At 55.2% G+C, this 16957-nt stretch overlaps 1 protein-coding gene across 1 annotated transcript in view; it reads right to left on the minus strand.

The window, feature by feature from the left end:
• Positions 1 to 312: 312 nt before the first annotated feature.
• The window catches only part of EIF4G3 (eukaryotic translation initiation factor 4 gamma 3), a 58940-nt gene continuing 42295 nt past the window's right edge, over positions 313 to 16957 (minus strand). The window contains 24 exon segments of the mRNA XM_087944772.1: positions 313 to 1438; positions 2393 to 2539; positions 3184 to 3265; positions 3677 to 3823; positions 4683 to 4781; positions 5478 to 5559; positions 5803 to 5928; positions 6074 to 6246; positions 6624 to 6739; positions 7050 to 7279; positions 7458 to 7572; positions 7737 to 7830; positions 8195 to 8289; positions 8563 to 8695; positions 9252 to 9356; positions 9505 to 9741; positions 10749 to 10895; positions 11854 to 12051; positions 12921 to 13091; positions 14875 to 14922; positions 14924 to 14986; positions 15391 to 15510; positions 15711 to 15844; positions 16499 to 16730. Of these exon segments, the coding sequence (XP_087800898.1) occupies positions 1257 to 1438; positions 2393 to 2539; positions 3184 to 3265; positions 3677 to 3823; positions 4683 to 4781; positions 5478 to 5559; positions 5803 to 5928; positions 6074 to 6246; positions 6624 to 6739; positions 7050 to 7279; positions 7458 to 7572; positions 7737 to 7830; positions 8195 to 8289; positions 8563 to 8695; positions 9252 to 9356; positions 9505 to 9741; positions 10749 to 10895; positions 11854 to 12051; positions 12921 to 13091; positions 14875 to 14922; positions 14924 to 14986; positions 15391 to 15510; positions 15711 to 15844; positions 16499 to 16730 (3276 nt within the window). The 3' untranslated portion in view covers positions 313 to 1256.

Here is a 16957-nt window from a genome sequence, read left to right on the forward strand (position 1 = left end):
CAATGACCGAGAAAAAGACACGGAAAATGGCGCAAGCAAAGCTTGCCCAGTCAGTGACGACCTACCTACCTCTTTATTCAGGCCTGGGAGTCCAACTCTCTTCCCCCCACACACACCCCCAACACCCGACCTGGACAGTGACATTTGTGCCCCACCTGGAACGTGGGTCTTTCCACAGCAGAGGCGGCCGAGGGCAGCAGCTCTGCTCTGCCGTCCAAAGAGAAGCTACTTCCTCTGCTTTTTAAACTTGCAAGGTTGCTCTTTATTTTGTTCTGTATAGTTTTGAAAGTGAAAAGAATAGCACGGAGTCCATTTCGTTGTTTTTAAATATTTGTTCTATGTATTTACAAGCCTTAAAAGTTGCTCTAAGGGTTCTGAAAGTTATCGCTAGGCCTTTTTTTCCCTTCTTCTGTGTCCAGGGTAGGGCTGTTTCGAACAAGTTTATTCTCCAGGCAGTCTGGTCCACAACCATTTTCTGATATGCAATTCCTTAGGTCCAAGGTTACTCTCTCTCTCTCTCTCTCTTTTTTGCTTCTTTTCTCTTAAATTTTGGAAGCAACCCGAGAGGCAGGCAGGAAGATCTGGAGGTTTTGTTTTGTTTTGTTTTTGTCCTGAAAGTTCCTCTCCCTTATCTAACTATCTCATTCCTGAAACCCCCCTTTTAAGAAGTTATGACTCAAGGTACTGTGTTTTCAAACAAAAACTTGAGGTGGACCTGAAAGGGAGGGAAATTTATTTCTCTGCTTTTTGTTTTGTTTTGTTTTGTCTATTATACAATTTGTTACAGAAACTGCAAATTTAAAAATTACACTGACGCTTGCAGTTCTTCAAATAATAAATTATAGTTCTCGGTTGTTGTTTTTTTTGCTTTGTCTAAACAGATTTTGTTCTTCTTAAAGTATGAGTCCTTGTTTAAAAAATGACAAAAGAAAAAAAAAATAAAACAGAAAATAGTTTCTATAAATAATAAAGATGTATTTTGGTTTAGTGCTCCTGCCCCTCAAGGTTTGTGTGGACTTGAATTTTCAAGTACTTTTTTGTCCTCCATGATCGCCTTTGCGTGTGTGACTATTTTTTTTTTCTTCCTCTCCTCTCCCCACTCGTGCACATGTGGGGAAAAAGGGGGGTTTCTGCGCGAAAATTGGCCTTGCTGCACTTCTGTGATTGGCGAAGACATGAAACTTTTTTTAAAAAAAATACTTAAATTGTTTTCGTTTTCTTTTTTTTTTTCCTTTTTTTTTTTTGTATATTCAGTTTTAATTATCCTCAGACTCTTCTTCGGCTTCTCGTAGCCATGTGAAGAAGGCGGTGACGGATTTGAGCGCTACGCCTTTCCCGTTCTGCTCCGCTGGGTCTTTACTGCTTTCCCATTTGTAGAAGGCATCCTCTGATATCACCTCCTCATCGTACAGGCAATCGAAAAACATCCGTAACAAATCTGCGGAGAGTAGGGAGAGAGAGAGACGTGTTTTGTGAAGGGCTGAGTGGAGAGCAGAACGCTCCACCTCGTACTTCAACCCAGGAATCGGGAAGCTTCCGTTTATTATCCCGGTTTCGGTGGAAAGGGCAGCTCAGGCAAACAGACTTTCCAGCCAGGAAACAGACTTCGAGCAAGAACGGCAATGTTGTCGGCCACCGGGCCCTCCAGCAGCCGAATCAGAGGAGGCGTGGGAGTCAAGAGTCAGCATCAGGGCAACCTGAAAGCTCCGAGGGGGAAGAGGGAATGGAGCTGGCAAAGAGAGAGAGAGACAGAGGCAGAGCCTCGGCTGTCCGTCAGCCCTCAGACGGAGAGTCCACAGCCCCCAGGTCTGGAGGTGGCTGCTGAGGAAGAGGAGGAACAGCTGGTTCCAGTGCCTGACTGCGGATGCGCAGAAGGCAGAGGAGAGGAGAGCAGTGGAAATCTATGGGCTGGTCCTTGGGGCGGAATAGCTACCGCCGCTCATGAAGTCCCACCCTAGCTCTGAGGATAAAAGGCAGGGGGTGGAAATGAGTAAGTGTAGCAGACAACTATTCATCGACGGACTTGTTAGCCTGTTAGAGAACTTTTTGCCCGACATTCCTAATAAAGGAATCTTTGGGTTTCATGTCAGAGGGTTTGTCGTGTTTGGGGAGCTGGGTCAGAACAGATAAAAGGGTCTCAAACAGGGGGAAAGATCGTACAAAGTTTGCCTTTCGGGCGGCGCCAGGTGCCTGGTGAAAGCCGAAGGCCTTTCCCCGCCACCTCTGCCTGGGACAAAAGCCACGCTACGTCAGCCAAGGCGGCTCTCCTCTCCACTCCTGGCCAGGCTGTTCCGGGTTTACAGCTGCCGACAGAGCCCTGAGGGTACCTTATGCACCGCTTTAACATCAATCCCAAATCGAGCCATTTACGAGCAACATGCCGGATACTTACTAGGAGGTTGGTCAAGTTTTACTATTGATGCCTGCAGTGCATAAAGTGCTTGTAGTTCCTTCTCTGTGTCCGAGTCTAGGTACTTGAGTAAGATGGGCACTCTCCGCTTGATAACGGCCGTATCCACTCGCAAGCTAGAGATATCCACTGGATGGGAGGAAAGAAGTAGTCTCTCTCACACACACACACACACACCCCTTTTCCTCACAACTTCAAGAAAGCTTTTGAAACCTTGCCGATCGGTTGAGCTAGAAATATCCTCGGGGAAGAAATGGGTGGCCGCGGACACCTGCCCCGGTTTCCCTCCGCTCCAACTCCCCTGCCCCAAAGCTGGCTGGGAATCCAAACTGCCCCGGAGCCCTTGGCCGAGGGAGCGACCGCTTGCTCTGTCCTCTCCTTCTCTACATGGAAGCAGCCACCAGACAGAACCCCCGGCTGCGCCTTCTCTCTCTCACTGGCCAATCTAAGTTCCGTAACCTCGGCGGACCAGATCCAACGTTAAATCTACAGAAAAGACTCCCTTTGCTATTTTAGCGGAGCAAGAGAAAACAAGTCCTAATGTTAAGAAAAGAACGAAAAGAAAAAAATACAACTAAATTGACACTAATCGAGAATCGCAGCCAAGTCTTACCTGGGCCACAATACTGTCTTTTGTGGGAGCAATTCAAACCCAGGAAACCCATTTGGGCTTAATAGGGAACAGGCGCCAACGGTTCGAATCCCTTAAAAAAACAGGCATGTGAGTGCCCAAACACGGCATACCTTCCAATTCTGTTGTGGCCATTACTCACCTAGGACAGCTGCTTTACAAACGGCCGTCATTAAAGCTCTAAGGAATGTAGGTGAACTCATCTGGCTTTCGTCGAGATTAGCCTGAAATGGAGAGCGTTTTGCCAGAGTTAAAAGAGTTGGCTTCGTTTCCGGAAAAAAACCCTCTGCTTTCTACCCAAATTAGCTCTAGCGACGGAAGAACCGACGCTCCCCTCTGCCTTTCAGTCTCTTTATGTGGCCGGAGTTCAGCCTGTCAATGCAAAGCAATTCAAAGGGGCTTTTCCCTTTTCTTTTTCCCGGGGACACGCTACAGTTGGCTGGGCCCGTCCTTCTCAGCCATTTTGAATTTCTAGCTAGCCCTACAGCTCAGGTTTTGCTGGGCTGCCTGCATGAGCCAAAACGTTGTCCAGGGTAAGAAGAGCTACCTCTGGGACCAGGGAGGGGAGGCCATGGAGGCAGAGGGGCCTTATCCTGTCAAGTGTTCCCGCTGGGTGTGCAGGGCAAGTCTTATACCTCTACCCAGTCAAAGATCTGCTCATCACCGGCTTCTTCCTCAACAATGAGTTTCTCCAGCTGCCTGTTCAGCTCTTCGGCAGAGAGTTCTCTCGGGGAAAGTGCTTCTGAGGAACTGGGACTGTCAGTTTCTGTGAAGTCCAACTTCTGCAACATTAGAAAACAACACATATAATCAAAGTGGGAAGGGACCTTGTAGGTCATCTAGTCCAACCCCCTGCCCCAGCAGGAGGCCCTACACCATTCCTGACAAATGGCAGTCCAATCTCTTCTTGAAAGTCTCAAGTGATGAAGCTCCCACAACTTCCGAGGGCAACTTCTGTTCCATGGGTGGGTTGTTCTCACTGTCAGAAAGTTCCTCCTTATTTCCTTGTTCGGTTTCCATCCATTATTATTCCTTGTCCGGCCTTCAGGTGCTTCAGAAAACAGCTTGACCCCCCTTCCTCCTCTCTGTGGCAGCCCCTCAAATCTTGGAAGGCTGCTCTCCTGTCTCCCCTGGTCCTTCTCTTCCCTAGACTAGCCAGGCCCAGTTCCTGCAACCTCCTTATATATTTTAGCCTCCAGTTCCCTAATCATCCTGGTTGCTCTTCTCTGCACTCTTTTCTAAAGCCTCAACATATTTTTTATAGTGTGGTGACCAAAACTGGATGCAGGTACTCTAGGTGTGGTCTTACTAAGGCTTTATAGAGTAGTATTAGTACCTCCCTTGATCTTGATTGTATCCCTCTGTTAATACAATTTAGGATTGCATTAGCTTTTTTGGGCTGCTGCTGCACACTGCTTGCTCCTATTTAGCTGGCTGTCCACTAAGACTCCAAAAGCGAGGGCGAGACAGTCAGGCCCAAACCGAAAGGTGGGGCCAACCCATCCTGGAGGCAGAGCGTAACAAGGGGCTCTTTCGGACCAGCGGCCCTCCCAAACCTCGCCATATTTGGCAGCCCGCTCACTTTTCCATTCAAACGCCCCTGCCTTAATCCTTAACAGGAGTCCCAGCCAAGCCCCTCACCTGCTCCAGGAGAAAGGTGTGGACATCGTCCTCTTCAGGTAGGAGGTCCTTCCAGCGGAGGCCAGCCTCCCTCCATAAGGCTGCCACTTTCTTATGGCTCTGCAACACAAGGCCGTGCATTGGGCCAGGACTGCTACTCATTCTGCCCTGCCTGTGGCTACTCTGGCAGGAGCGCTCCAGCCAGTGGCAGCCTAGGCACCGCACCCGCCTCCCGGGAGCCCCATGCCGCCCCTCAAAGCCTCCCTCCTTCTGGGACACCCGCGAGGAGCCCCAGGCATTGATGGATCCCTCCTCTTCTCCGTCAGCCCAAGAGGCTTTGGCCTTGGGTGTCAACTCATAAAATATTTCTCTGGTCTTTTAGAGTTGCCAACAGAAAGGGAGGGGGCAGTAATGTAGCAGCTTGCAAAACCAAAACTGCATTCCATGGATGTTTCCAAAGGTGACCGAAGTTTCTGCCTCGCAAAATTCTAACTGGAGAATATGATTGACGACTCTGGGCTATGGATGTGTCCCATTGGAGAATATGAATTAGGATACACCCGGGGGTGGGGTGGGGAACCAGGGTCAAGGGTGACAATGAATGATGTGTCTCAGAGCCAGATACACCCAGGCAGTGCCGGACATGTTAACTCTCATTAAATCCTTTTAAGTTTTGGAAGTTGGGCTCAAGACTCACGATTTAAATGGGGGTAACTGCCGGAATCTTGACAGTGGGGGCCCTTTGGCTTCTCCCGTGAGACCAGAGACCTGTGGGGGGGGGGTTGCACAGGCCCACTACCAGTCCAGCATCCTTACCATTTGTTTGCATAGAAGGTGCAATATATTGGAAAGCAAAACCCCGGCTCTTCTCACAGGAAGTAAAGGTTTACTAAATTCTCTGAAACAGAAAAGAACGCGTCTATTTTATCCTCTCGGAAGAGCTGCCCCACTGTGGCTAAGCCCTACTACTGCGAAGGAAGGCAGCCGCCACTGAACTTTACTTCTAACTGTATCCCTCCCCTTCAGCAGGCTTGGCGTGCTGGCAACCCAGAGCCGGCCCGGCGGAGACCAACCCCCTCTGGGGCCACTGCTCTGCTGCCCAGCCCGCTGAGTTCGGGGAAGGCGAGGCAGCCCGGCTTACATCACAAGTTCTCTCATAGAGATGCCTCCTTCTTTCAACATTGGCGTCACCAATTCCGCTAGGTATAACCAGATGTGGGGGATATCGATAGCCATGTCGTCAGCGGTCTCCAAAGTATCCGAAAACCTGAGCCACAAAGGCAAAAAAACACCTTAAGACGCCTGAGGGCCGGAGGTGGGATGGGTGGCTTCTGCCCTCGGCCTGAAGGCCGAGGCCACCTTCCGGCTGGTACCCGCAAACAAGCACGAGCTCCCGGGCACACTATACCCACCCCTTGAAGAAGTCCCGTTTGCTGAGCCTCTCGGACTGAACCAGCTGATAGAGCAGCTGGCCCAGGTGGTCTCTGGTGATCTGACTCCTCTCCAGGGTGGATTCCACACCAACCTGCACGAACACCGGCAGGATGCCAGGCACGTTCAGCTCCTCCACGCACTGCATGGCTTCCTGCAGAGACACCAGGAAGGAGTGGGCTGAAGGGAGGGTTGAGGGGGGCCTTCCCTACAGCCTGGATACCGGTCAGTCCCTCCGGGAAGCTGCACGGAAGAAGGGGCTGGCAACCCTTCACAGGCGGAACTCAAGCCACCCTCTATCCGACATCCCCACTGGCCTCGTGCCAGGCCTTGAGGACCTGGGACCTTCCTAGCCAGGGTGCGTATGAGCCAGAAGATGGTGATCTGGCCTCGGCTCTGGCTGGGGGCATGCTTTTAATTTCCTGTTTCCTGGACTGGTTTGAAGGCTTCGCTGGCTGCCTGAGAGTCGGCCGGCCGTAGGCACCCATGACAGAAAGCCAAAACACCCCACAAGTCCCACTGTGTTTTTACCTTGTAATCATTAATGTGCAGGAATTCATCGATGATCGATTTGCACTTCCTTTCAATTTCCTCGTCTGACAGGGCCGGCTTTTCTTGGGGGTGAGGAACGGGGGCTTCAGACTTGACTGAAGATGGGGGCAGGAGGGCAGGAGAGAAGAGACCCAGTGAGAGAGGTTAACTTTGTGCACTGGGATGAGCATGGAAGCATCTCATCGTTTTAATGGGGGAAAAAAACACCAGCAACTGTTCTTTTCAAGGCGGTCGCTTGCTTTTCTCCTTAAACCGAAGGAAGGTGCCTTAATTCGGAAGGACCCCCCGCAAAACATCAGCTTCTTGCTCAGCAAACTCTCCCCTCCGCCTCCTCCCACCCAGGACAGGCAGCCCCACGCACAGCCTGGCTCCCCCCCCTGCAGGCAGAATGATGGGAAGCCTCACCTGCCTCCCTGGCTTTGCTCTTCTCCGCCTCCGTACTGTTCCGGTCGCTTTCCAGGCCGCCCGTCAGCTGCTTGACGGTTTCCAGCATCTCCCTCCGCTGCTCCTCCTGGGCCTGGTTGTCCAAGAGCTGCTCTTTGCTGCTGCTACTCAGCCTCAGGAAGGCGTTGGGACGGGAAGACGCCGAGGGCGGCAGCTTGTTGTCATTCTTCTCCCGGCCGGTGCTCCCCCGGCTGGAAGCAAGCAAGGCAGAGTGAGCGAGCGAGCGAACGCAGGACTCGAGAGGAGGACGTGGGCCCTTCCATCTCCGAGGTCGGCGCCCCGGCTTGACCAAAAGGAGGACCCCACACCCCAGCAGCTTTTTCAGCTCCACCATCCTGCCTGCCACATCCACAAGCGGGGGAGATTTACCTGGTCAAGGCGGCCCTGCGGGGATCCAGCTCCAGGGTGGTGCCAGAGATGGTCGAGGCAGGTGCTTGCAGTGCAGAGAAGCGGTTCAGGCTAGTGGCACTTGGTCGTAAACCATCTGCACAGGATGCGGAGAGAAGAGGGCCTGCCCTCAGAACAAAGACCAAAGTCCCCTCCACCCAGCCCTGCGGTAGATTCAAGCTTCCTAGTGCCCGGGATCTGCTGCCCAGAGGGACACGACCAGCTACGTGCGCACGCCACGCGCGCCGCTGCTGCCCTTACCGATCTCGCTGGCCTTGGCTCCACCGCTGCTGCCCTTTCCCCAGCTGCCCAGCTGGGCTTTAGGCACAAGCTGGATCTTCTCGTCTATACTGGGCTATATAAAAGGGGCACAGATTAGCACGCGCGCCCAGAGGACAGGCCGGTCTCTTTGTTTCCCCTCCCCAGGCAGCCCAGCCCAGCCTTGCGTGCCAACCTTTTCCCCTTTCTCAGCCCAGAAGGAGGGCAGGTGAGTGAGGAAGAGGCAAGGGCTCTTCCTTGGACTAGAAGGGACGGTTTAAGATGGGACTCCGTCGAATTCGAACTCGGCTCTCCTCCCTCACCCACCCACCCCATCCCAAAGGTGTCCTTGCCACAATGCGGAAATGCTTTGCCGGTGCCCCCACGCCTAGGTTAGCTTTCTGACAAACCCCCAGATTCCGCTACAAGTCCCAGAAAGGATCTCGGCCCTCATGCCTTACCTTGGTGATTTTAGGGAACTTGGTGGGGTCCAACACACGGCTGTTTTTTGCCCCCTGCACGGTGTTCCAGCCTCCTTCTTCCACCCTCTGGACACCTGCACGAGTCGAAAAGAGTCTCGTGTCAAAGTTCGCCCTGTCTGTTGGGTGGGGGGGTGGGGGGGTCAGGCAGCTTTAGCTCGGCTCCCCAGGGGCAGCCCTCCCCACCAATCCATCACACCTGGAATCTGGAAGTCTGCTCTCCGCCCAGGGGGGGCTTCTGGGGGGCTCTGAAGCAGATCCAGGGGCTGCTCGTGCTGGCCCAGCTGGGGAAGCGCCCTTCTGGATGGGCCCTAGGCGGGGGCTCCCCTCCCCAAACCGAATCTCCTTACCGGGCCGCCTCTTCTCTTTGGTCATCAGCTGTTGGACTTTCCGCTGCTCTTCCTGCTCCTCTATTTTAGCTTCTTTGTGGATCTGCTCGATGGTCTTTGGGCCTTGATCTGCCCTCCGCGACACCCAGTTGCACTAGAGGAAGAGGAGGGGGAGGAAGGCAAGAAGCGACGGCAAACTGAGAGGCGGATCTTCTCTCTCCGGCAAAGGCACGGGAGGGCGGGAGCACACCCTGGGGAGCTCAACCCTGGGGACAGCCAGACCATGGGTGGTCTTCGGCCGGTTCTGACCAGTTCTGGAGAACCGGTGGCGGAAATTTTGAGTCGTTCAGAGAACCGGCCAATCCCGTCTCTGACTGGCCCCGCCAACCCCCTCTATTCCCTGCCTCCCATTGAGTCCCAGCTGTTCGGCTGGGTCTCCTTGGGTTGCCCTGCCCAGGAGAACGGAGCTGGAAAGCAGGTTAGTGGGGTGGGGGAGGGAAGGGGGGATTTTGCAGCATATCCTTCCCCTGCCACGCCCACTGAGCCACGCCCAACAGAACCGGTAGTCAAAAAAAAAAAAAAAAAATCGAATCCCACCCCTGAGCCGCACCACCCACCCGTGTCCCCGGAGGAGGAGGAGGAGGAGGAGGAAGGGCCGAGGGGGAAGAATCCAGAGCCATCTGCGACCTCTTACCTCAGCAGACACATACCTGCCGAAGGTCAATGACATCCTGCAGCATGAACCGAATTCGGGAGGAGGTTTTTCTTTCCTTCACAATTTTCTCCATTTGATTGAAGTACTGGTCCATTCGAGGCTGGGGAGGGACGGACGGGGATCATCATCACGGTCTGATGCCGGCCTCCTCTCCTTTCCCTCCCTCTTCCCCCTGCCCCCCATATGTTCCAGGGGTTCAGACCTCTGGCAACCCCGAGGCTTGGCTCCCCCCCAAGCCGCCCCTCTACCTTGGCCTTCTCAAAGTCCAGGTCTTTGCCGATCGTGGTCAGCAGGCGGCACAGGCACTCCAGGGACTCCTCGTCGTGGTTCTTCAGCAGCTTCACCACGCAGTCGTGCATGATGGCTTCCGTCAACATCTTCAGCTTGAAAAGCTCCCCGATGAACTTGATGTTGCCGATGGACCGCCTGCGGGCCTTGTCCTTCGCCTCCTCCAGTTCGTCGTGAAGCCGAGTCCTCTCCTCTGGCTGGGAGGGGATGGGGGGGGGGAAGGATGGGGGAGAGGCACAAGGAAAAGAGGCCTGAGGAAAGGAGCCGCCAAAAGGCTTTCTCCCTTCCATTCTCTCCTCCGTTCCCAACTTTTTTGGAACTACCACCATCTGGCAGACGGTTCAGGAGAATAAAAACAAGGACAAATAGGCTGGAAAACAGCTTCTATCCCAGGGAAGGAGCTCTTTCGAATTCTGCTGCAATATTAATGCAATATCAGGGGGGTTTTCAATGCAGTTGTATAGAACAGGGGCCACCAAACTCATAATTTTAAATCCTGTGGACCACTAATTTGAATTTTGATTGACAGCGGCTTGCTGACGTTGGTGGGAAAGTCGGTCCCATATTCCAGAACTGCAGGAGTCACAGGACTGGCCCTTTGGTCCTCCCGGAGCAGCTAATCCTCCACTCAGGTGCACCGGCCTGCCACGGACTGCAGGAGCTTCTCCGGGATGACCAAAGGGCCAGTCCTGTGACTACTGCAGCTCAGGAATATGGGACTGACTTTCCCACCAACGTCAGCAAGCCACCCTGGGATTTTCCCCGGATTTCCTCCAGTTCCCTGTGGCTCTACTCAAGGTAAGGTTTGCGCTCGGCCGAAGGGTGGGGGCCAGCAGGTGGGCAGGCCATGTGGGTGGCAGTCTTGTGTTCCCGCGCAGCCTAGATTAATTGCTTTGGGGGAGACATTTCTCTGCAGACCACCACAGTTTTCTCACGGACCCCCAGTGGTCCCTTGCCCACCAGTTGCCGAGCAACTGGTATAGAACGCAAAGGATGTGTGTTTGTGTTTTATTTTTTTTATAGTTATCATGTTCACTGAAGAGGGCATTTAATTTCGTGGTACGAGGTGCGACGGCAATAAACGAAACTAAGCTAAGCTGCCCTTTCCCAGGAAGGCACTCATCCCTTCCAGGCAAGGGCCACTGAAGCCACCGCCAGCCCCCTCCGCAGGCGGAAGGGATGGGAGGTCGTGGCTCCCACTCACGGTGGTGGCGGCCTCCAGCTCCTTCTGCTTCTTCTCGAAGACGTCGTCGTCGGCCTTGTCCTTTTCAAATTCTTTCTGGCAGCGGTTCAGCAACAACTTGCGGAAGTTGACGGTGCTGCCGGGCTTGTCCGCCATGGGCACTTTCAGCTGCGGGAGGGAAAAAGAGGCAGATCGAGGTGTTAAAACGAAGTGAGGCCTTCCTGCGGCCGGGCATCGGCACTTGCCACGGAAGGACCTGCCTCAGCTACCTCCTCCCTAAGGAAGCAGATCTCTTGAAACTCATTTCGAAAGGAACTTTAACTGACAGAGAGACATTTGCAGAGAAGGCAGGCGCCGGGAGTCTGAAATTCAGGCCCGATAGCTTCCTTAGGCTAACTTTCCCCTTTCAGCCCTCCCACCCTGATAACCCCGTGTCCATCCACAGCCAATAATATGCCACAAAGGTGTTTTGGAAATCTCCCAAGGCTGGATGGTGAGAACAAGTTCATCCTTGGGGCACTGTGACCTTGGAGATACCCAGCCCGGAGGCCTGGATCAGTGGGGGGAGTTGCTGCAGATGGCGTGAACTCCTCCCTTTTGTCAACTCATCAAATATTTCTCTGGTCTTTTTAGAGTTGCCAACAGAAAAGGGAGGGGGGAGGAGCCGTGCGGCAGCTTGCAAACTGAAACTGCATTTCATAAATGTTTTTCAAAGATTCTACCTAGGTGACCGAAGTTTTCTGCCGTGCAAAATTCTAGCTGGAGAGCATGATTGATGACTCTGGGCTATGGATGTGTCTCATCGGAGAATATGAATTAGGATACACCCAGGGGGTGGGGGGAAACCAGGATCAAGGGTGACCATGAATTATGTCCTGCACCCAGGAAGTGCCAGCATGTTTACTCCTAATAAATCTTTAAGCTCTGAAAATCCGGCTAGTGATTTAAATGGGGGGTAACTACCAGAGCCCCGATACCCTCCCTTTAAGCTCCCAAGCAGCTACAGCTACAGCAAAAGCATGCAAACCATGTGGCCCACCGTGCCTCCCACCTTCCCTTGGGACTGGCAGCCTTCTGATAGGGACCTGACCGCCCACTTCTGAATTCCTCTGCTGCCCGGCCTTACCATGACCAGGCCCCTGCACATGTTGGCGTAGGCTACGGAGAAGCTGGGCTCGTCGATGGCTTTCTCGAACACCAGATCGATGACCCCCTTCAGCCTCTCCTCCGTGTCCACCGTCAGGTCGGTCACTTGCTTCATGAGCTGGTTGAACATCTGCGGGGTCAGCTTGTTCAGGATGCTGCGGACTTTGCGAAAGAGCTCCTGGAAGGGTGGAGGAGAGGAAGAGGCGAGAGTTCCCTAAAGGCCGGCCGGGAAAAGGATTCCCCACCCCCGGAGATCCCCCATTTCCACCCCTCTATCCTGCCGATGGACTGGGCGGGTGGGGGAAGGAAAAGCAGCGGCGGGGGAGGGGCACAGCGATAACCAGGTCTAAAGCTACGGGAGTGTTGTGGCCTGTAAGCCACCGGCCGCTACAGCAGCCGAATCAGAGGAGGAAGAGGAGGCATGGGAGTCAGTGTTAGTACCAGAGATCTCCGAGGGGGAGTGGGAATGGAGCTGGGAGAGAGAGAGAGAGAGAGACGGGCTGTCCGTCAGCCCTTGGATGGAGACTCCACAGCCCCCAGGTCTGGAGGTGGCTGCTGAGGAAGAGGAGGAACAGTTGAGTCCAGTGCCTGATGCGTGGATGCGCAGAAGGCAGAGGAGAGGAGAGCAGTGGAAATCTATGGGCCGGTCCTTGGGACGGAAGAGCCACCGCTGCTAGCAAAGCCCCATCCTGACTCTTGGGATAAAAGGCAGGTGGGAGAGAGATGAATACGTGTGGCAGACAACTGCTCCTCTTCCTGCCGGACAGACTTGTTAGCCTGCGGCGAGAGTGAAACCTTTTGCCGGGGTTGCCTGCGCTCCTAATTAAAGTTAAGTTCAGAGGGTTTGTCCTGTTTGGGGAGCTGGGTGAGAACAGGGAGCCACTTCAGCAACGGGAACCCGTCCCCTCCCTCCCCTTGCAAGCAAACCGGCCCGTACAAAAAGGCCTGTCGAAAGAGGCTGTGGTTAGCCTGGCATTAGATTTCTCTTCAAGGGGTGCCAAGTGCAGGACAACCCCTCCTCCTCATCCCTCACCCCCCCACACACACCTGGGTTTTGATGCTCTCGGGGTCCTCCACATGGGTCTCTCTCTTCAGGCTTGGCTTCCAGGCGTTCTCGGCTTTCTTCAGATGGACGTCCTCCTTGACACAAACCGTGATGATCTTCCTGGGCTCCCTCCTCTGGCTCGGCTGAGATCTCCTCGGCCCGACATTCAGCAGCTGAGACCAAAATGAACCATCCGGCTATCACATCTGGCTTTTTACACAAAGGGAGGGGAACAACCTGCACTCCAGAGTCACACACAAGCAGCCTTTGGGGGGTTGCCCTCTTGAATGAGTTAAAACTTCTTTTTTTATGTTCTTAACTGTGAACTGTCACCGGAATTTTTGGTCCCCAAAGATGGGACGGAAAGTTATCGGAAACGAAGATGAAATCCCATTGCCGGCAGCTTCCTGATCAAACCAGCACCCAGAAGGAGCCCAAGACTGACGGCCCCCGGCCCACAGAAATTCCACAGCTGGGGAATTTTAAGGCAATAATCTTCACAACGCCCGTCTAACTGGCCACATTGTCCCCTGACTCTATTTGCTGTTTGCAATACACAAGACCCAAACACGTTTGAAGATCCAGAGAGAGAGAGAGAGAGAGACTTTGCAATTCTAGCAACCTTGTTCTGGGGGAAAAAAAAGGTTTGCCTTTTGCTTTTATTATGCTGTATACTTTGGAGGGGTGGGTGGGAGGAAGGTGTCATTTGCATTTTAAATACATCACAGCTAAAACGCGGCAATCGTCATCACGGGATAGGCAGCCATGGGGAAAAAAAGAGCAATGCGCATTTCAAGCCCAGCCACAAAACCGAGCTCCCAGGACCCTTCTTCAGTCTGGTGGAAGCAGGGGATTAAATCTTCCCTCTGTTTTTTTTTCCTTTTTTCCCCTACTAAGCCCGCTGCTCTCCAAAACGCATGTGACCAGCACTGCGGCAGCCGAACGGAGCCATCCGTACAGCCTGCTCCAATGCAAAGGCCTCCAAATAAGCCAGGTTGATCTGGAAGGACCCCAAGGAATTCCCCCGGCACGCTGCCGAGGGTATCGTCCGTTCATGCTGACCAGACTCGGGAGACCAAAGAACGGAGTGGGAGTCGTCTTATTCCCACGGGCACGGCTAAACACTTCGTTATTCCTCCTTGCTAATGTGTAAATCTTCCCTTTGCAGACACCCAGGGATTTTTTGTGGGAGGGGAGGGAGGGGAGAGGAGAGGCCTGCAAAATTGGGCCCCCTGGAAGGGAGGGGCTCCATCACAGCTCGGCTCTCCTCCCACCATTGGGTGATTTGGGAAAGGGCCTCTCTCTGGAGGAATCAAGTTGAAGCTTCGTTAATTATTATCATCTCTGTTTGGTTTCTGTTTCTTCTTTCTTCGGATGGCTCCCTCCCGTCAGGAAAACCTCAGCCAACGGGATGTGCGATGATGCCCCTTGCCGCTGGCATGGCCAAGAATCAGATCGTGGGCACAGCCTGCCCACAAACTTCCTCCTGTCCCAGCGGCAAAGGCCGCTGCTGCTCCAAGGCAGGGCCGATGGCCCAGGCTGCTGGCTGCTGCCTAAGGATGGAGCAGGTCTTCCCTAAGAGCCCCCCCAAGATTCTCAGGCCAGGGCAAAGGGGCAGAGCAGCAGGCAGGGGCCACAACGCCTCCCCCCCCCCAAGTATGGCTCACAGGGCTGCAACCAGACAGCTAGAGAAGCCACTGGGCTCAAGAGGACTCACCTGGTCTCCCGCTTGCCCAGGACTGTGGGGGGATCCAGCTGAGGCCCAATGTCCAGCATGCCCTCTGCGGGGGACGTCCTACCCCCCAGCCCTGATGCAGCGCAAGGCCGTGGCCACGTAAAGCCACTCCCTGCGTGGAGTCGGGGCTCCTCTGGCAGGGTCAGGAGGGGAGGGAGAGGAGAGGGAAAGGCAGGCCAAAGGCTCCGGGGACGGACGGGGCCAGCAGCGAGAAGCCTTACCCCTATTTGCAGGTTCCTCAGCTGCGGGTGAGACGAGACCAACAAAGGGGCATGCTGGGGTGCCACATCGCGTGCCAGAGGGGAGTCCAGGCGGAGGCTGCACTTTGCAGGCCTGAAGGAACGAAGGAAGGAGGGGAACGACTCAGCCCAGGGCAGCCGCACCAGGGAAGATGGGGGGGGTTGAGGGGAGGGGAGATTCTATGGCCCCTGTGTGGCCACTGCCCCTCCCTCCACGCGCTTTCCAGGCTGCCTTTGGCCCAAGCAGAGGCAGCTGGTGGTCTTGGGGAAGGGAGGGGCCCTGAGCTTCAGAGGGAGGGACGGAAGGGCGGAGCAGAGCGCTGGGGGAGCCACGCCGAGGGAGGCGAGGAAAGCGGGAGGGAAGGGAGGGGAAAAAAGGACCAAAGCGCAGAGCCGGACGCCCAAAGCCCGTGTGTTCCGCGAATGCACCGGCTGACCATGCGCGAGAGCAGGACGACGAAAGGACACCCGAAGCTCCAAGGCGGGAGGCTCACTTACAGCGCTGCCCCGTCCACCGGGGACTTGTCTTCCAAAATCGGCAAAGGCCGGGGTGAAGTCTGGGCCCCGGGCCAAGATTCGAGAGTCCAACGTCCGAAGAGGCAGTTTGGGCTGGTTGATCTGCGGGGGCCGGAAAGGAGGCAAGAGTGACGGCAGGGCAGGAGGCGGGCGGTGCCCCCCTCCCCCCTCCCATCCCTTCCCTTCTCGGCTGGCTCGGAGGCTCCGGGGTCTTCGGTCCATCCCTCCTGGTTTCCCCCGGGGTGGAGTGGGGGGGTGGGGGTCCATTCCTCTAGCGCCCAGCTGACTCGCAGGCTCCTGACCTTATCGAGGACGACATCGCTGATCGGCGGCAGCCCCTCCGGCTTCTGGATGCAGGCCGGCATGTACTGGAAGTCCAGCAGGAAGTCCCGGTCGTACTGCTTCTTCCCTTCGGTGTCCGCGGGCTTCCACTGTTCTGTAGTGGCGGAAACGTTGCTCTCACACCTCTCTCTCTGGAGCTGGGCGGGAGGGGTGAGCTGCAAGGTCTGGGCCGAAGTGGGCAACGAGACCGTCCAGGCTGCCCTGAGGTCCCCCTTTCCAAAGAGGCTAGGAGAGTGCCAGAGGGCTGGCTGACACCAGCTATCTTTTGGCAATCCCTGATGATGGTTACGGTGGTCACGGTGATACAACGGGGAAGCGGCCCGTCACGAACGCACCTAGCGCACCGGTCAGTTCCCAAAAGAGGGGAATGGGGCAAAGAGGCTGTTTCGGAATCCCTTGGGTCTCTCATACACACACACAGAGCAGCCCACCCAAAGTCTGAATTGGTTCAGAAACGAGCTGGAATGCAAGGCATAGCAGCCAAAGCACCTGGAGGGGGGGCAGTTGTTCTCTAGAAGAGGAAGGCAACCCTCCTCTTCTTCACCCTCTGAAACCGTGGCAGGCCTGGTCCCCAAAAGTCAACCCTCTGGCCTATCAGGCACAGCCCAGATCCGGGTCCTGCAGGACACGCGGGCCGTCAACTGCTCTCCTGGCTCCCACCCACCCAAGGGGCTCTCTTCCCTGGAGCCGCCCGGGGAAGAGTTCCCCCTCTCTGAACTTGGGGGACCAGGCCGAGGATGGAGCCTACCTGGCTTGACCGGGCAGGCGGGGGCTTCGATCGCACTCTCCACGCAGCCTCCTCCTTCCCTCTCGGGAGCCCCCTCGGCCCCGTTGCGGAGGGGCTCTCCTTCCTGCTCGCCGTTTTCTTCGGTCGCGTTGGCTACTTTCAGGTCGGGCGGAGAGGAGGCCCTGTCCAGACTCTCGGCCTCTTGCTCAGCTTCAGGGACCTGCTCCCCTCCGAGGGCCTCTTCCGCCTGGGGCTGAGAGCGGAGCAGAGCAGAGGCCAAGTTAACTCACCCCCACCTCTCTGGCCCAGCAAGCAGCGGGGCAGCCTCTCCCCGCAAAGGAGGACGCCAAAAAACTCACTCCCCGTTGCATACAACTGGCAGGTGCCGGGAGCCTCCCTCCTCAGGTCCCACATTCCAGGGGGAGAAGCCCCTCCCCACACAGTCTGATCTGAGCTCTTCCTCCCTCATCTCTCCCCCTC

This window comes from Notechis scutatus, chromosome 16, assembly GCF_049901735.1.
Source record: "Notechis scutatus isolate UNSWTSFEM ecotype Mainland chromosome 16, rNotScu1.2, whole genome shotgun sequence".
NCBI classification, from domain to species: domain Eukaryota; kingdom Metazoa; phylum Chordata; class Lepidosauria; order Squamata; family Elapidae; genus Notechis; species Notechis scutatus.